Source organism: Juglans regia, chromosome 2 (genome assembly GCF_001411555.2).
Source record: "Juglans regia cultivar Chandler chromosome 2, Walnut 2.0, whole genome shotgun sequence".
NCBI classification, from domain to species: domain Eukaryota; kingdom Viridiplantae; phylum Streptophyta; class Magnoliopsida; order Fagales; family Juglandaceae; genus Juglans; species Juglans regia.
This window is the reverse complement of record NC_049902.1, coordinates 20,800,924-20,820,894: the sequence shown is the minus strand read 5'-3', so window position 1 is coordinate 20,820,894 and position 19,971 is coordinate 20,800,924. Positions and strand designations below refer to the sequence as shown.

Genomic DNA, 19,971 nt, shown 5'->3' with positions numbered 1-19,971 from the left:
GCCCTCAGCTACCCGAAGGAAAAAGATTTTACCTTCCTCGTGAAAGTCAACAGACGGGAACGAGTTCAGTAACAAACTGCCTGAACGACTTACCTCCCTGTGGGATACCTTAGGGAAAAGTAGGCCTAAAGGTTACCCTGTCCCTCCCACAGTGGAGAGCAAAATCAGTCTCGCGGCTATCTGAATAACTTACCTCGACCCCCACTACGACGAAGTGTGGGATCAATGACAGCCTGACCCTAAATTACCCTTTCCTACAGTGTCAACGGGTGGGAGCAGGTCCATTAATAAACTGTCCGAACGACTTACCTCCCTACAAAGAGTTACACGTTGCTGAGCTATATTTATAGAGTCGTAGCAGAGCCACGCTGCATTAAAGAAGGTCTGACAATAGAAACAAAAAAAAAGGCTTGGATTTTGTGGAGACAAAGACGATTTCCTCCCCCCTAAAAACGGTATAAATGGCCAACTACAGGTATGAAAAGAACTCTCTGATCCCTAAACTCATTTACTTATTTACAAACTTCCAAGAATATTTACTAACTTTAGTATTGAAGGTTACTCGGCCCCAATGCTGCCCTCTCCAAGTTGCACTACACTCCATCTTTCACAAGCATGTTTCCGAAGACTTGAGTTGTTGGAGCTTGGTCCAAGAGTGTGCGAAACACGACGCAATGAGTATAATTTTACTATGACAATACTAAGTGACACCTTTCCCTTCCATCTATTCCCAAGTAATGTGATAGAGTCTAGGGGTGCTACCTGCACTGCCTGGACGGGAGGCTACTGGCTCTGTCTCCCGCCCCCACATTGAGGGGAGGAAGAGTTGGTTTCCCGGGGCCTAGCCCCATCCTCTGTGGGCTGGAATGATGGGAACCAAGGTGGATTTAGTCTTAAAGATATTTTGCAAGTTCCAGATGGACCAATTATAATAATTGATGCAATCCACTTGGGACGAGTTTAACAAGAGCCCAACATTCAAGATGAGCTTAAAGGATGAAGATTCAATTTTGATTCATTTGATGAGCTATGGAATGAGCAACAACATGACTTAAAGGCTTTGGGCACTTGAAGGCTTTCAACTTGTTTGAAGGACTTATTTTATTAGTTTAGAATAATTGAGTTTATTATGGGAAGAACTTAAGGGGGTGGTGTATTCAAGGTCATGTTGGAAAATTTATTATTTTGTTGAGCTAGGGTTTTATGAAGTACTGTAGCGGAGTTACTGTAGCGCGGCACTATTCACTTAAGGGTATTTTTGGAAGTTGGGGCTTTATTTTGGTTAGGGTTTTAATTAGGTTTTGCTTTAAATACTCTTTGTAGTCTCATTTTAATAAATTTATGAAATTTGATGAATTTATTAATTGTGAGTTGAGTTTATCTCCTCTTGTTCTTAATTGAACTTTTGAACTTATCAAAGGTAAATCACAACCTTTGTGGCATTCTTTCTTTGTAATCTGGGTTCTTGAGACGGGTTCTTCAACGGGTCTAAATTTTAATATAATCTAGGTTCTTGAAACGAGTTCTCATAAGGTCTAGATTTTCCATCTATTGACTTGATTTTGGCTTTCTTGGAGAGTTTTCAAATTGATTGTGGGTTCAAGGGATTCCATTCCCACAGGTTCATAATTCAATCACAAACACGCAAGAATATTGATTTTCTCGAATTCAATCACAAACAGCAATATTCGATTGTGAAAATCAAGCAATTGAATTCAAGCACACAAGAATCGACAATGAAATAGAAGAGAATCAATTCAACGGCACTCCAAGCTATTGAAAAACTTAGAGATGCAGGAAACCCTAGAATTTTGAAACCCTAGGTGATGCAAATTTCAGCCAAACCAAAAACTCTAAGAATTTCGGCAGCCTACTTTTTGTTTCTATATTTTTTTTTTTTTGGGTAACCCTAGAACAATGAAGTCCTAGAATTAAATTTAAAAATGAAAGAAATTAAAAGATAGAATCAGACCTGATTGGAAACCTGGCTCTGAATACCAAATGATATGAATCCGCGGGAATGAAATCCCTTGAACTCACAATCAATTTGAAAACTCTCCAAGAAAGCCAAAATCAAGTCAATGGATAGAGAATCTAGATCCAATGAGAACTCGTTTCAAGAACCTAGATTATATTAAAATCTAGATCCGTTGAAGAACCCGTCTCAAGAACCCATATTACAAAGAAGGAACGCTACAAAGGTTGTGATTTACTCTTGATAAGTTCAAAAGTTCAATTAAGAACAAGAGGAGATAAACTCAACTCACAATGAATAAATTCATCAAATTTCATAAACTTATTAAAATGAGACTACAAAGAATATTTAAAGTAAAACCTAATTAAAATCTTAACCAAAATAAAGTCCCAACTTCCAAAAATACTCTTGAGTGAATAGTGCCGCGACTACAATACGGCACTACAGTAACTCCATTACAGTACTTCATAAAACCCTAACTCAACAAAATAATAAATTTCCCAACATGCCCTTGAATACACCCCCTTAAGTTCTTCTCATAATAAACTCAATTATTCTAAACTAATAAAATAAGTCTTTCAAACAAGTTGAAAGTCTTCAAGTGCCCAAAACCTTTAAGTCATGTTGCTACACATTCCATAGCTTATCAAATGAATCAAAACTGAATCTTCATCCTTTAAGCCCATCTTGAATGTTGGGCTCTTGCTAAAATCGTCCCAAGTGGATTGTATCAATTCTTGTAATTGGTCCATCTGGAACTTGCAAAATATCTTTAAGACTAGGTCCACCTTAGTTCCCATCATTCCTCCCCTCCTTAAAAGGATTCGTCCTCGAATCTCCACTTGGATCAAAAGGAAAGAGGTTAGTAATATTGAAAATAATATAAACATGATACATACTTGGAAGATCCATTTTATATGCATTTTCATTAATTTTCTCAAGAATTTGAAAATGTTGATTTAAGCTACTTCTATCATTAACAAGCAAAAGTATCAAAGTTAAAGGAGTAAGTGGATTAAAACCATAAACAACTTCAAACGGAGAATAAGAAATAGTAGTATAGAAGGTTTTATATGCACACTCTAATAAGAGCAAATGATACTCCCGCAAACGTCCATGTAACAATTCAATTAATAGCAAATGATACTTCCACAAACGTTCATGAAACAAACCTAAATCTTTCCTTACACCAAAATGACCACTCTAATTATATGCAAACTCAATGAATGGCAAGTAATACTTCCACAAATGTTCATGCAACACATTAATGAATGACAAATGATATTTCCACAAACGTTTATGCAATACGTCAATGAATGGCAAATGGTACTCCCACAAACGTTCATGCAATACATCAATGAATGAAAAATTATACTTCTACAAACGTCCATGCAACACGTCATTGAATGGCAAATGATATTCCCAAAAATGTTTATGCAACACAACAAAAGTCTTCCTTACACCAAGGTTACCTAACAAACCACCATGTCCATCACACATAAGCAACTTACGCATAAAACTAGTAGGCACACAAAATCTATTCTCTCTAAACAAGTACCAATCTAATTTATAGAACTTACCAAATGATACTTTCTCATATGTTCCATACATACTAGCAAAGTCATCATCATTAGCATGCAATTCCTTATCATATTCAAGTCTCAATAATTTTACATTTAAAATGAAGACAAGGACATACCTTCTTGCTAAAGCGTCAACCACAAAATTTTTCATACATTGTGTGTATTTGAATACATGAGGAAAAGTCTCAATACAGTCCTCCCACTTAGCATGCATTCTAGTCAACAACTTACCTTGTCCCTTCAAGTGTGTCAATGACTCATGTTCTTCAAATAAAGGTCGGTTAGGAATTGTCGCACCTGGCACAAAATCAATATAGTGATTTATCTCCCTAATAGGTGGCAATTCACTAAACACACCGCTAGGAATCATAACCTCATATCCTTGCAACAAAAAGACAACAATACTAAGCAAATATACATCAAGTTCATTAGTATTAAGACTCGTCTTAGCATAAAAACTCACTTGTGTCTTTGATTTTCTCTCACTTTCTTCATTCTCTCTTTTCTTTCCACTCTTTTTTTCTTTTCCACTCTCTTTTCTTTTTTGACTCTCTTTTTTCCTTTCACACTCTTTTTTCTTTTCACTCTCTTTTTTTTGTCACTCTTTTTCTTCATCTTTTTTTGTACTCTCGACCTCACAATTATTTTTCAACTCATTCTCTCTTTTTCTTAAGATCTTAGTCTCACCCTCTTCTTTTTTCTCTCTCATTTTTCTCTCTTTCTATTTTGAGCAACCTCACTTTTCAGTTTCAATTGGTTCCCATGGACCTGTGTTGGAGTTAAAGGAGCAAGTTTGATTGTTTTTCCATTCTTTTCAAAACTGTATATGTTCCTTAAGCCATCATGGATCACCTTTCTATCATACTGCCATGGCTTCCCCAACAAAATATGACCAGCATGTATAGGCACTACATCACAAAAGACCATATATTGGTATTTCTCAACTGAAAAAGAAACTAGCACTTGCTTATGTACCCTAACCTGCCCACAATCACTCAACCACTGCAACATGTATGGTCTAGGGTGTTTCAAGGTACGTAAATTCAATTTCTCAACTAAAGTAGTGCTAGCCAAATTAATACAACTCCTCAAATCAATAATCATACTACATACCTTATTGTTGATATGACATCTAGTACGAAAAATGTTCTTGCTCTGCTGCTCTGTATCATCCATCTTAATTTGTGTATTGAGTGCACACCTAATAACAAGAGAATCATCATACTCTCCATTCTCATACCCATTTTCAACTCTATGCTCACGTCGCCTCATATATCTCCCACCTTGCAAATTTCTAATCCCTGATTCTTGAATATTCATCCTATCTCTCACTTCACCTAATACAAAATTCAACCGCTCAAACTGTTGTTGTATGGCTTGCAACACAAAGGATGAGTTATTTGCTCTCTCCCTTGGTGATGATCTACTCCAATAAGACATTATAAGGTGCTGCACAAAAGAATGTTAATGGTAAAAAAAAAAAAACTCACACACTCCCTTATATGTTTACACTCAAATAATAATACTACACTCGTGTTTCACTCTGAATTGACTTTTTATTCGATAATAATCTCACATTCTTTTATCTTTTACTTCAAGAGTTTTTCCACTCAAGTTCTTTAAGAACTAATTGAACTCAATCAAGACAATGCAACATTGTTTTATCCCAACTAATAATTAGATCCAATAAACAATGAAGGAATAAAATGACACGAGATTCAAGGAATTTATACGTGGGAAAGAGTAAGTATAAACCAAGATACCAACTAGAAAGATGTATTCAGCCACTTTGATGATAAAGCTCAATCAACAAATGTAATTCTTTATCTTTGTTATAACTATGTAGCAACCTTTGAATATGCTACATTTTCTTTTTTTCTTTTTTTTTTCCTTCTTTTTTTTTTCTTTTCTCTAATTCAATCACAAACAGCAATATTCGATTGTGAAAATCAAGCAATTGAATTCAAGCACACAAGAATCGACAATGAAATAGAAGAGAATCAATGGAAAGGCACTCCAAGCAATTGAAAAACTTAGAGATGCAGGAAACCTTAAAATTTTGAAACCCTAGGTGATGCAAATTTCAGCCAAACCAAAAATCCTAAGAATTTCGGTAGCCTACTTTTTGTTTCTACTCTTTTTTGACAATCCTTGAACAATGAAGTCCTAGAATTAAATTTAAAAATGGAAGAAATTAAAAGATAGAATCATACCTGATTGAAAACCTGGCTCTGAATACCAAATGATATTAACCCGCGGGAATGAAATCCCTTGAACCCACAGTCAATTTGAAAACTCTCCAAGAAAGTCAAAATCAAGTCAATGGATGGAGAACCTAGACCCGATAAGAACTTGTTTCAAGAACCTAGATTATATTAAAATCTAGACCTGTTGAAGAACACGTCTCAAGAACCCAGATTACAAAGGAGGAACACCACAAAAGTTGTGATTTACCTTTGATAAGTTCAAAAATTTAATTAAGAACAAGAGGAGATAAACTCAACTCGTAATGAATAAATTCATTAAATTTCATAAACTTATTAAAATGAGACTACAAAGAGTATTTAAAGCAAAACCTATTTAAAACTCTAGCCAAAATAAAGCCCAAACTTCCAAAAATACCCTTGAGTGAATAGTATTGCGGCTATAGTAACTCCGCTACAATACTTCACAAAACCCTAGCTCAACAAAATAATAAATTTCCCAACATGCCATTGAATACACCCCCTTAAGTTCTTCCCATAATAAACTCAATTATTATAAACTAATAAAATAAGTCATTCAAATAAGTTGAAAGCCTTCAAGTGTCCAAAACCTTTAAGTTATGTTGTTGCCCATTCCATAGCTTATCAAATGAATCAAAACTGAATTTTCATCCTTTAAGCCCATCTTAAATGTTGGGCTCTTGTTAAACTCGTCCCAAATGGATTGCATCAATTATTGTAATTGACCTATTTAGAACTTGTAAAATATCTTTAAGACTAGGTCCACCTTGATTCTCATCACTGGTGCCCTGTCCACGTCCCGATGCTTGCATGCCCTTCGTCTGTTGGCAGGGCCTATGCACCTACTAGGTAAGGGTCGGATGGTGTGGCATAGCCCTGCCACACACCCCTAATAGAATCTGGCCTTTCCCTTTCATGGACGTGATAAATAAATATCCTTATTATGCAATTCACTAGGGGAGATATACTAAACACAGACGCTCTAAAAAAAAAAGATATTAACTATATGTTTATATGTTAACTCATCTTAGGGTATTTTATATAAAACATATAAATATAATATTATTTTTTATAGGAGTAATGCTATACTCCATATTTTTATTTTATTTTTATCTTATTATGTAAGATATAATATATTTATTATTATTAAATAATTTTTTATTAGATAATAAATATGTCATATTTTATATAATAGGAGTGAGATAGTAGTTTATGAATATCTTCATTTTAAAGTATATTTATATAAGAAATTCTAAAAAAAAAAATTGTGGACAAAATTTACTACGGACATACCACGAGAATCCTTTATTGCTTTTGTTTTTTTCCTTTTATTTTATCACCGACAGAATTAGGTATTGAAGCTAGACTTGATAAATGATGTCTGACAGACAGCCAGAGTATTGTCAAAATTTTTTTTTTTTTTTTTTGACTAAAATTGTTTCAAATTCTGTGTCCGGAGTTGAACATTGTTTGAGAATACAAATATAATAGAAACAATAATTAAAGGAAAAAAGTTGAAGTCCTTGAAAGTCAAATGGAAAGTACTGGAGAGAGACTGACAAAAGTGATAAAAAAACAGAGAAATTAAACAAGCAGCCTCAAAGCCATGTGATGGGCAGACAACCAGCCAGCTCAGAAGTAAGAAGCCGTGTTTCCTTTTCGTTTCCATTTCTTATCGATCTTTTTTAAATTTTACTGACCACAGCTGTCTTCGAGACCTGGAATGATAGCGGCCCTGTCGGTGTTGCCTTTTCTTTCAGATTTTCCCCCCTCACAATATATATATATATATATATATATTTAATTTTATTAATTATGAGTTGATAGATAAATACAGTACTATATATTATATATGTGATACAATTTAATAATAAAATAAAAAAAATATTAAAAATAATTAATTGACGTAGAAAGTTTTTATAGTAGTAATTATTGTGCGTATCAAATCCAAAAGCATAAACGGTCAGGTTCCACCAATATTTTCAAAACTTTTTTTTTTATGAGTATATATTAAAAAAATATAACTTTTAATTTATTCACAATTATAATACAATAATATTCAAAAACTCATTCATAAGTTCGGTCAGAGCCATTAAATTTTAAATAATTACAATACAGATATTTCAATAAAATTATAGAATAACTAAATATGATCGTAAGAAAATTATTTGTACAATCAAAACCATCTTCAAGCAACAAGGCCATCAAATTTCAAAACTTTCAACTTCAAGCGACTAACTCGAGTTTACTTTGAAAACTTTGGCTCAAAAGATATAACTTCAAAGAAATGAGCTTTCTACAACTCTAAAATATATGTAAATTAAAGTGATGAGCTGCACGTGCTCATTAAATAACAACTATTTTTTAAAACAAATGTTGACAGCATACGATATGAGCAGAAACAAAACAATTTGGTGAAAATAATTTAAAATGTTACGTGTGTTCTTGCTATTTTTGACTCACATTCATTAAATAGTTTTATGTAGATCTGTTTAGATATTGAGAAGATTTTATCCTATTGTATTTCATCTCAATTTAATATTTAAATATAAATATTTTTTAATTTTTTTATTTAATTATTAAAATTTTTTTAAAGTTTCAAACAAAATAATTAGTTTTTTTAAAATTTTAAAAAAATATTATATATTAAAAAATTATATTTTAACAATATTTTAACTTTATAATATTTTTATTTAACTTTTTTATCTCTTATTTTTTAAAATTTTATAAAATATTTTAATTCAAATCATTTTACTATTATATATAGATTATTTTATTATTATTTATAATTTTTTTTTTATCTCATATCATTACAATATTTAAACGAGAATTAAAACTTATTAATTTGCGTAGCCACGAAGCTGCACTCACTTTTTTAATCATTAAGAAAGAATATTAAAATACTTGAACGATAATTTTAAATGACAAAAATATGAGATTAAGTATTATTCTTTTTTTTTAAAAGATTCTTTTTTAAAAGAAGTACGTAAGATTTGTGCAGATTAAAATCTAAAACTCTATCCAACATTATTCTAATTTTAAAAGTTACCAGATGATCAAATCTTAATTAGTAAGGTAAAGCAGGGGGTTGTTATCCAAACTTTTTAAATATAAATCATACCATTTATGTATTTTTCTTCAAATTTAAACTAATTATTAAATATATCTTAATTTCATCGTAATTGAGAGTGTGACTTAACATATATTCAAAAGTAAGATTGAGAATTATAATTTTTTTTTTTATCTAAAAAAGAGTATGGACCAATCATATTGTAGTAAATCAAATATTAATTGGATGACAGCTTAGATAGGATCATGGTGGAACCGGACCTAACGAGAGATTTATGAGAACCGGTCCCACTCCAACTTTTTCGCCGTCAATCACATAGTCAATAGTAAAATAATTTATAAACAATAATAAAATAGTTTAAATTAATATATTTTATAGAATTTTAAAAAATAAGAAAAAAAAAATTAAATTAAAAAATTAAAAAATATGTTTTTAATATTATTTTTATTTTAATATTTAAAAAAATTGAGTTATTTTTTTATATTTTATTTAGAAATTTAAAAAAATTTAATGATTATATAATAATTAAATAAAAAAATTAAAAATTAAAAATTAAAAATATTTATATTTATAATATTTAGATATTGATATGAAATGAGATAAGATAAGATAAATTGAGAGATTTTACTATCCAAATTAGTTTGATCCAAATTATTATTATGTAATATTAAATAATAAATTTATAAATAAAATATAATAAAAAAATTTAATTATTTAATATAATATTATAAGATAATAAAAAAATAATAAAAATTGAGATCACGATTCACGAGTATTATTAATTTATTACCCTCATGATAAGGTAGGTGTGGCGTCGTGACTCGTCATCCTGACTTTCTGAGTTAGCTCAAAGCAGAAGCTGTCCACTTCCGAGTTCGACATCGTCCACTCATTTATTACGTTACGTAATAACTCGCAAACAGTAAAGATTCGTTACGGGCGATTCGAGTAGGGTTGATCCACAAGCCCGATCCACGCACACGCAAAGAAACTAATCCTATTGAGTGGTTAGTAAGAATGAGGAGATGTTTGGATTCGAAGATGACTTGAGATGATTTGAGATGAGCTGAGATGAGTTGAGATGAATTGTGAATAATAATGAGATGAGTTGTGAATAGTAATGAGATTTGTGAGTTAAAATTACTGAATAGTAGTGAGATGAGTTGAGATGAACTGAGATGAGCTGAGATGACTTGCGAATCCAAACAAGCCCTGAGTGTCGGCTCTTGGGTTCGCTGCTCGAACCGTGGGCGTCTAAGCACTTGCTTCAGATGTGTGTTTTTTTCTATATAAAGCATTTCTGTGAAAAGCATTCGTTACTCCTCGTAAAAGCTACCGCCAGTTCTTTTCCCTTTCATTGCTTCTCCTCTCTCCCAGCATTTGACATGGTTTTTAGCTTTCAGTTGGCAGCTCTAGGAAGCAATATCCTGAACTCGGTTTCATTCACATTCTCTCAAAACTAGCTGGTTCAGGTTCCCTCCTATTTTTCTCGTTCAGGTACAGGTTATCATTAGTGAAATATGTACTGCATTTTTTGACAGTTGGGTTATATATAGGTGCTGCTTTTGTTCATAGATTTGGTTCATTTTCTGATCGTAAGTTATTCATCTAAGGGAAAGAAAAAGAAAAAGGAAAAGAAATTCATTAGTGGATTTTAATAGGCGAAGTAATAGAAAATATTTTAATAATCAACTCTAATATATCACTAATTTTTCTTTCATGTATGAGATTTGGACGAAGGATGAACAACTCTATCTTTGGTTAGAATGGCATGTGTCGTGTCAATCTAATATATTATTACATCAGTGATAACAATGAAATTCTTCTGCTATACCTTTTTATTGTTTTTTCGTTTTCTTTTTTGAACATATATTTATATATCTTGTTGATCTTTCTTTTCTACATTTTTTTTCCACATTTTTGGATATTCTACTGTTATAAACGGGGAAAGGGTGAAGAAAACTCTCTTCTTATTGATCTTGCAGAGTTTCTGTTCTTCAAATCAAGTATCAAACTCTACGGGGTAATAATATTATGTTACCACACCATGATGTATCTAGCATCTAGAAAGGATAGTTTGAATTTAAATTCAATAAGCTTTACAATATAAAAAGGTTAGATTTAGTTGGTTGAGGCTGCCTCGTTTGTTTTCGCAGATTAGATTAAATGAGTTGAGATTAAAGTTAAAAAGTTAAAAAAAATATTATTAGGATATATTTTTTTAATATTATTTTTGTTTTGAGATTTGAAAAAGTTGAATTGTTTATTTTATTTTGTGTGGAAATTTGAGACACTTGTAATGATTAGATTAGATGAGGTGGGATGAGTTGGGAGGATTTGTAAAAACAAATAAGGCTAAGTTGTGGTTCTTTTATTATGTTTGAAGCAATTGGATTTTGGTTTTGTCAGGTAACTCAGTATATTACACTAATTTTTTATTTGGTTTTTGAAAAGGGAAGGGGATTATTTATTTATGGTTATTCTCTTGTAAATTCTAGGATATCCCTATCAAAAGAAATAGAGCGTTGAGAAATTTTTGTAGATGCTTAATGTCTTTGTTATTTCAACCCAAGAGGAGGTGACTCAGGTTTATGATTATTCTATTTATATTTAGGAACGAATTATGTGATAAATGCATTAAGCTTCTTGTTGGTCAATTTATTTTCTACAGATAATCCTGACTGGAGTGATCTGTTTTTTTTTTCCTTGTTTTATCTCGACTTTTGTCAATATTTTCTGTGCAGAATGGCGTTTGCAATATTAGCCCAATGTTTAAACTTTCTATTATGTGCCTTGCTACTGCTCAAAACAGAAGGCTTTAATGTAGGAATTACTTATGTCCAGAATGCTGTAGCAAAAGGAGCTGGTAAGAAACTTATTTCAAAAGAAACTGATTAGAATTGAGCATTTCTTCTGTTCCTTTCAGAATTCAGTCCTTCCCCATAAAATAATTGAACTCATTCAAATCTTTGGTTTTTGAATTTGACCTGTTCTGCAGTTTGTTTGGATGGAAGTCCACCAGCTTACCACTGGGATAAGGGATTTGGTGCAGGAGTGAACAATTGGTTGGTTCACTTTGAGGTTTGTCCGTTTGTCATACCCTATTTATTTGATTTTTTTTTTAAACCAAGGAAACAGAGCATAATGCTAGAACAGATTGCCAATAGAAAGAAGAAAAGGGGAAAATGCTTCTACTGAAACAACTTTTCTTATGCCAAATTAGTACAATAATTCCAATTCTTCATGGGCTAGAGAAAGCTGAATATTGTATGCTTGTTTACATATTATGATATTCGAATGTTACAATTTCTTCCAAATGTAGTTCTCAAGGGCTTTAACGGTCTTGTTTTGTTGAATTCTTATGTTATCTAATACATTTCTATTATTTATATAATTATGTTTTTGATCATTCTGTCTTTGCTCTGATTCACAGGGAGGTGGATGGTGCAATAATGCCACCACTTGCCTTTCTCGTAAGAGCACTCGTCTAGGTTCATCTAAGGAAATGGTCAAGGAAGTTGCTTTCTCTGGCTTACTGAGTAAATTTCAAAAGTTTAATCCTGGTATGACTTAATAGTTCACTTATTTAAATATCGCTTCAACTTGTATGATCTTCCATTCTCCTTAACTTTGCATTCTAATGTGATTAAAAAAAATGTTTTAATATCCAGACTTTTACAACTGGAACAGAATCAAGGTTAGGTACTGTGATGGGGCATCATTTACTGGCGATGTGGAAGCAGTTGATCCAGTAAGTTATTCGAAACTCTGAAAGTTTTAATTTTGGGGGAAATCCTAATTCCACTATATCCGATGTTTTTTGTATTTGTTGGGTTTTTAACTGGCTAATAATTTGATCAGGCAACTAACCTTCACTTCAGAGGAGCAAGGGCTTGGCTTGCTATCATTGAGGATCTGTTATCAAAAGGAATGAGAAGTGCTGAAAATGTATATCTTTATAATCATTTGTTGATTATAATTTATAACCCTCCTCAAAATCATCATTCCTATAACTCATTAGGACTTGTAACTACAGGCTATTCTCTCCGGTTGTTCGGCTGGTGGATTGACATCTATTTTGCATTGTGATAACTTCAGAGCTCTTGTACCTATAGGTGCTAGAGTTAAATGCCTGGCGGATGCTGGTTACTTTATCAACACGTAAGCTCATATTCTTCATCTTCCATCTTGACTTCATCATCATCCAGTACAGAGTTGGCTTAAGTTGTGCATTTACGTGATTTAACACCAAAGCATTGTGTAACAGGAAGGATGTTTCTGGAGCGCAACACATTGAAGCATTTTATAGTGAAGTGGTTGCGACACATGTATTCATGCTCTCTCTCAGATGATTTAACTTGTGTTTTGCAAGTTTATGGTTTTAGCTCTCTATGCTGCTACAGGCAGTTTAACTTTTGCGTTCTTTTTTCAGTGGCTTAGTTATTGAAATCTCTCTCTCTCTCTCTCTCACACACACACAATGTCAAGCTGGAAAATAAACATAACTATAGGGCTCCTCCATTTTTTAAAGCTTGCATTCATTCAGAAAGCAAAACCTGATTCTTAAAATGAGTGTGTTTGTTTTTGGTGTAGGGTTCAGCGAAGAATTTACCTTCTTCATGCACCTCAAAAATGAGACCTGGGTTGGTAAGTGCACCTATTGTGGTATTACCTTGCATCTCACTATTTCCTCTTCAGTTTTACCACTAATTCTAAACTCTATTGCAGTGTTTCTTTCCCCAAAACATGGTACAGCAAATCAAAACACCAATATTTCTTGTAAATGCAGCCTATGATTCATGGCAGGTGAGCTCATTCTATTTTGCGATGAATGACTATTTATTGCAATTCTTTCAAATTTCATACATCGAGTTCACCATTCTTCCTTGAAATTCTTGTGACTTACCTTGAAATTTGTACATATGATAGGTTCCATTACCTTAGTAAAGAAATTAATGAATAAACTGAAATTAGAAAACCTGCCACGTTAACTCGGTTTAAGACTAGAATTACCAGTCCATTTCTTGACCCCAAATAATTAAATTAAATGGGGGTTAACATTCTTAAGCAGCACTGCTGAAGTACTTTAACTTTGATGAAAACAGAATCAAATAGGAGGAAAGATTTTATAGATAATATTTGAAGCTTTAAATAATTCAGTTTCTAGTTTCTACTATTATTCCATTATTTATTTCATTTGCTTGATAAAATTGGAGCCCGAGGCCAAGTGTTAATTAACCCACTCCTTTTCCACCTGACCTAAGGCGTCGGTTTAGACCTATGGTTATTAGGGAGAAAATAGTAATTTACTTTCTCCCTAAAAATGTTTATATCTTTTGTTGCTCATTTATCAATTTTGGTTTGGTTTAGACCTAGGGCTGAGCACCGATACTTCGGAGTCGGAGGGCCCAACCTCCGACTTCGACTTCGACTTTGTTGGAGGTCGAATCCGACCTCGGACTCCGACTCCGAGATGTAGAGAATCCGCTCCGCCTTTGACTCCGACTTGTCGGAGCGGAGTCGGATTTTTGGACTTTTTGTTTATTTTGTTTAACTTCATATTTGACCCACTTTTTAAAAATAAAAAATTGTGGGCTTTCAAATTTCAATTTTCTCAAAATTACAATCTAAACTTATTAAACTTTTGATTATAACAAAAAATACAACTAAATAAAACAAGTAACATACTAACATGCATTCAAAAATTAAAAATAAAAAGAAAGTGCTATTTTTACATGTACTCCTATCATCCATGGTTCCATATCCACAACCAACTAATCACTACAAGAAACAAAGGCACCGTATACGAAATGAAGATTAAAAGAAAAAGGCACTGTATAGTTACTATAGTATACTATTATAATTACTATGAATCTATTTTTAATTATATATATATGAAGATTCATAGAAAATATATGATATATATATTATTATATATCAATATTAAAAAAAGGGCACCATATATGAAATGAAGATTCAAAAATAGTATTACTATTTTATATATAATATAGTATTACTATAATATACTATTAGTCTATTACTATATCTTATAGTATAATTACTAATACTATAGTATCATACTATTAGTATGTTAGTGATTTAATATTATATATATATATATTAAATCTCTAATCTCGTATACTTGATATATATATATTAGTAATACACTACTAGTATTAGTATATTAGTATTAGTATTAGTTATAGTGATTAGCATAACTATATATTAGTATTTGCTATAGTGATTTTAATTTAGTATAACTATATAATACTATTAGTATAAATCACTATACTAACTATATCACTGATAGTATTAGTATACTAATACTAGTATATCACTATAGTTAATAGTATCATATAGTAATATAGTATTAGTAATTAATGTTATAGTGATTTATATAGTAATTTATATATAGACTTAAAGTGGATTACTAATAGTATTAGTATTAGACCATAAATCTAATGAATATATTAATGTATATTAGTATTACTAATATATATATCAAAAGGAGTATGTTGAGAGTTTATTAAGTTAAAAAATATAATTAATACAAGATATTGTTATATAAAATTTATATGAATAATACTTTAGTTATTATACATTAGTATTATATGTTATTATAAATTCATAGATTAGTGTTTATCCATTAGTATTACATGTTGATGTTATTATGCATCTTAGTGTTTATAGTATATTATATATACATTAGTATTACATGACATTATATTTATACATCAGTAATTTAGTGTTACAACTTACATGTAACATGGTTAATAGTATGATATTTACATATAGTCATATACTAAACTATTATTATTTATTAGTCAATTTGGACTATATATTATAGTATAAATATATTATTTAACTAGTATATTATTGAGTTTAACTAACTATATAAGATATAGTTGTATAAAATTTAAATGATTAATATATAGAAAAACACATATCTTTTTATAAAATATGTATAAAATCGGAGGCGTAGGCGGATTGGAGATGAGCTGGAGTCGGTTCGTCAATGACTTCGACTCCGATTTCCAATAGGGAAAAAACTCCGACTCCGACTCCGACTTGTCGGAGTCAGAGTGGAGTTGGATTCGGAGTCGGATTGTCGGATTTTTCCTCAGCCCTATTTAGACCTATGGTGGTGGTGAACTTTGTATCATGATCTCGACTTTGGGCTCTATTATGTCAGGTAGTTCAATATCAACAGGTATATTTGTTTGAAGTCGGAGGTGTTTCTTTTTCTAACATCTTGACACCAGAATCAAATGAGATTTGAAGATGGTTTTGTCCACCTTTAATTGGCTTTTGTGACTGTTTTAGCAAATATCTGTGACCTAAATACTGATGATAAAATGTAACATATATTTATAATTTTTTTTGTATTTATTTATATAAAGTTAGTGGCACCCTTCTACTTTTCATATCTTGAATGCCTGAATTCATTGTTCTCTGTCAGATAAAAAACATTTTGGCGCCTGGTGTTGCTGACCCCCATGGCCACTGGCATAGCTGCAAACTTGATATAAAGAACTGCTCACCCACTCAATTAAGTACCATGCAAGGTGAATACCAGAATCTCCTAAATTCCATAAAACAATTCTTCAAGGAGGCAAGCAAAGAATCCTTCAAGAATACCATATAATCCTAATAACATTTTATAGTTTTTAGGATCATGGAATGCTGTCTATTTATCGAAAATGGATCATGAAACATTCTCTAAACCCTTAATGCCTTTTGCACAAATACTTCTAGGAAATAACCTAGAATGGCATTTCTATATGATAAACTACATCATCATTGATAATAACAACCTGCTTCGCTAGATTTTACTAATAATCTAGATGTTTATTTTCAGATTTCAGGACGCAATTTTTAAGTGCGTTGAATGGACTGGGCACCTCTTCATCTAGAGGATTATTCATAGACTCTTGCTATTCCCACTGCCAAACCGAAATGCAGGAGACATGGTTAAGGGATGATTCTCCATTGCTGGCTAGAACAGTAAGATACATCTCTATCTTCTCCATTTGTTTATCATTTTTTTTGTTCATTATTACAACTTGCTTAATTTTACTTTATCTGTTTCACTGCTTGCTTTTCCAGTTTCCCTCTGCAGAAACTAATTCCATTATTATATGAAACAAAAATGTTCTGCAGACAATTGCAAAGGCAGTTGGAGACTGGTTTTATGACCGAAGTCCATTCCAAAAGATAGATTGCCCTTATCCTTGCAATCCCACTTGCCACAACCGTGTTTTCGATCCAAAGAAACTCTCAGAATTATAGATGGATTTGGTAGCTATCAGTACAAGAGAAAAGGAAAAAGGGAAAATTAATGATTTATCAAGTCTTCTGAATAAGCAAAAGGCACCACTTCACTAAACCTGTGTGTTGGGTGTCTTCCATGGTTATTGTATTCGGTTATTATTCCCAATAAAAACAATGTAAGTTGATTATATTCTGAACATCTTTCATTTAAAGTATTGGAGTACTCTTTTAATTTATTTTTCAATGTTTAATTTGATGATTTTTTAAAAATAATAATGAAATTATAAATAGATTTTTTTTCTCTGTTAAATTATGGAAGGTACAGGCAAGCTAAATGTGGGCTTCATTTGAGTCGTGAGATCAGGAAGGCTCCCCACAGAGTTAGCACTCAAGATTTTTGACTTCTTGTTCTCTTTGTTTATAGTTGTTCTAAGTGAAATATAGCAAGAAGAGGCCCTTTACTATAGGCTAAGGCGCATTTATTAATATTATAATATAAGGTGCTTCTTTTTCAATATAAAATTTCACATTTTTATTCATAAATTATTTTATTATTATTTATAAAATTTTATAATATTCTAAATATGAAGCCATTAGTCAAACTTTGAATCCCTAGCTTTATTTATATTTAAGTGCTGCTAGGTATCGCTCAGCAATCACAACTGTGGTGTCTCTAAGTAAAATTTATTTTTAAAATTTTTAAAATTTTTTTTAATATTTTTAAATATTTTTTAAAAATTTTAAAAAATTATTATATTAATAGTCACTTCTTTAATAAATAAGTATAAAAAAAATTTAAAAAAATTAAATATATTAGTGATCAAAATAAAAGAATAAAATGAAAGAAGATTATTCTTTATATTTATTGGATGTTGGAAAAAGTGTAGGTTTGGAATCCTACGAAAGGGACTTTTCCCCAACCTATGCAAGGTGTTGGTCTGGATCTCGCTTGGTGGTGCCCATCTCCATCATTATTGACTCATCATTGCTTTCGGCTTTAGTTGGAGGGCCCTCCCTCCCCATTGAGTCAAGTATTAAAAATGTAAGATTTGATACCACCAAAACAACACTTCTAGAATTTGTTATTGTAGCAAACCGGCCAATTATTTTAAAGAAAAAATATTAATAATTTTTATTAGACTTAAATCATATTTAATGTGTTATATTGAATAAATTTATGAATTATAAATTATTAAAATTGATTAAGAGTTTTAATTAGACTCAATAATTAGGTAAAATTCTATTTATTATTTATTGAACAAGTTAGACTCTTTTTAAAATTTAAAAATTGATCATTAGAAATTTATTTCACTTTATAATTATCACTAATTGAAGTCTCTTATGCATTCTCAATCACTCAATCCTATATTAAATTTCAAACTATAAATTCAAACTTTAAATGAATTGTTAGATCATAGTTTTTAATTTCAAACTCTTCTTGGATGATCGCGATCGATTTTTTAGCATATTTGTATCACTACGTGTATTAATCGAGTCTAACTCGAACTCGTCGGCACCTTTTTTCAATTTTCTTTATAAATATCTTACATTCCGTGTGTTATTTTGACAAACTATAAATCTTTGTAAGTATAGTGGCTGAACCTAAGATACACAGTCCAGCACCGTGTGTGTCCCACGTCAATAGTTGACTACCTCATTCATCTCACAACATCTCTCATATTTTCTCTCTCATTCCCTCTTTTATTTTTGTTTTCTCTCAAGCCAACGCCTAGCCAGTCGTTTTCTTTTTCTTTCTCACAGTGAGCCCTTGCTTTAGCTTTTCTTGGGAGCTTTGTTTTAATTTTCTTTGGGTGCCGAACTCACCTGCCAAATATCTCTCTATTGCTTTTCTTTTTTTGACATCTCATTTGTTTTTATAATTCTTCTTAATTTATTTTATTTAATTATTATAATTTTTTTAACTTTTCATACAAAATAAAATAAATAATTTAATCTTTTTAAATTTTAAAATAAAAATAATATTAAAAAAATATATTATAACAATATTTTATTTAACTTTCAACTTTCAATTCTCATTTCAACTCAACTAATTTATCTCATTTACAAAAACAAACTATGTCAAATCTCTCAATTGCTTTACTTATCTTGACACCAAATATTTATATTAGAAGGCAATGCAGTTAGGGTATAAGAAAAAATAAAAAGCTTCTTGTTGTGCGCGTGCCTTCCCAATAGACTTGCCGTGTAGCCTCCCAGCACAAAACATGTCAGATTTCGTTGCCCTTCCATAAAGCATAGCTTTCCATAAAGCAATGTTAAAACTTTAAATATATATTTATTACTAAAATGCCATTCAAGCTTATTACAAAAAGGCATGTTTCTAAGGAATTAATGTTCCCATTGCACTTAGAAATATTCGATCAATATCACGAGGTAAGTACTTGATCATAAATTAGAATTCACATATGTTAGTTAGTTATATATATTATTACAAAAATTCTGTTTGCAACCGGTTGCGAAATCGTGTCCTATGTGGCGGTAAACGGCGTCGTTTACATTTTACTCATGGGAATTCGTTCCCCCCCTTAATTCGCATTTTCACATTTCACATTCATGATCACTCCCTCTCGATTTCTTCTCTCCTCCCCATTCCCATTCTCCCCAATCCCATCGTTTTCCTCTGCATTGGTTCAGTCAGCTTCGAAACAAGTAAGCTGGTGCCCTCTTCTCCCCATTCCCAGCCACCAGTTCCACAAACCCACTTCGTCTTCTCCACCACAACCACGAAGCCGGTTCGTCTTCTCCACCATATCGGCAATCCGAAGCCTACAGAGCAGGTAGGCACTTCTACTCCTCTTCTCCTTGAACCCAAGACCCACAAACCCT

General features: G+C 31.7%; 1 protein-coding gene across 1 annotated transcript; it reads left to right on the top strand.

Annotated features, from left to right (window-relative positions):
- Positions 1-10,086: 10,086 nt before the first annotated feature.
- Positions 10,087-17,360, top strand: LOC109012135 (pectin acetylesterase 8-like). Its single transcript, XM_035686935.1, has 13 exons — positions 10,087-10,350; positions 11,598-11,719; positions 11,852-11,934; positions 12,287-12,416; positions 12,525-12,604; positions 12,715-12,801; positions 12,890-13,014; positions 13,121-13,181; positions 13,447-13,500; positions 13,582-13,659; positions 16,313-16,418; positions 16,712-16,857; positions 17,014-17,360. Exons 2-13 carry the CDS (start codon positions 11,599-11,601, stop codon positions 17,140-17,142), a joined length of 1,200 nt encoding a protein of 399 aa, XP_035542828.1. The 5' UTR covers positions 10,087-10,350; position 11,598; the 3' UTR covers positions 17,143-17,360.
- The last annotated feature ends 2,611 nt before the right edge of the window (positions 17,361-19,971 follow it).

What these genes read in the sequence shown, in the direction of transcription:
- LOC109012135 (XM_035686935.1), top strand. Translation starts at nt 11,599, where the DNA reads ATGGCGTTTGCAATATTAGCCCAATGTTTAAACTTTCTATTATGTGCC. An exon ending in GAATGAGAAGTGCTGAAAAT is followed by an intron (nt 12,802 to 12,889) that starts GTATATCTTTAT and finishes TTGTAACTACAG; the next exon opens with GCTATTCTCTCCGGTTGTTC. An exon ending in CTCCATTGCTGGCTAGAACA is followed by an intron (nt 16,858 to 17,013) that starts GTAAGATACATC and finishes AATGTTCTGCAG; the next exon opens with ACAATTGCAAAGGCAGTTGG.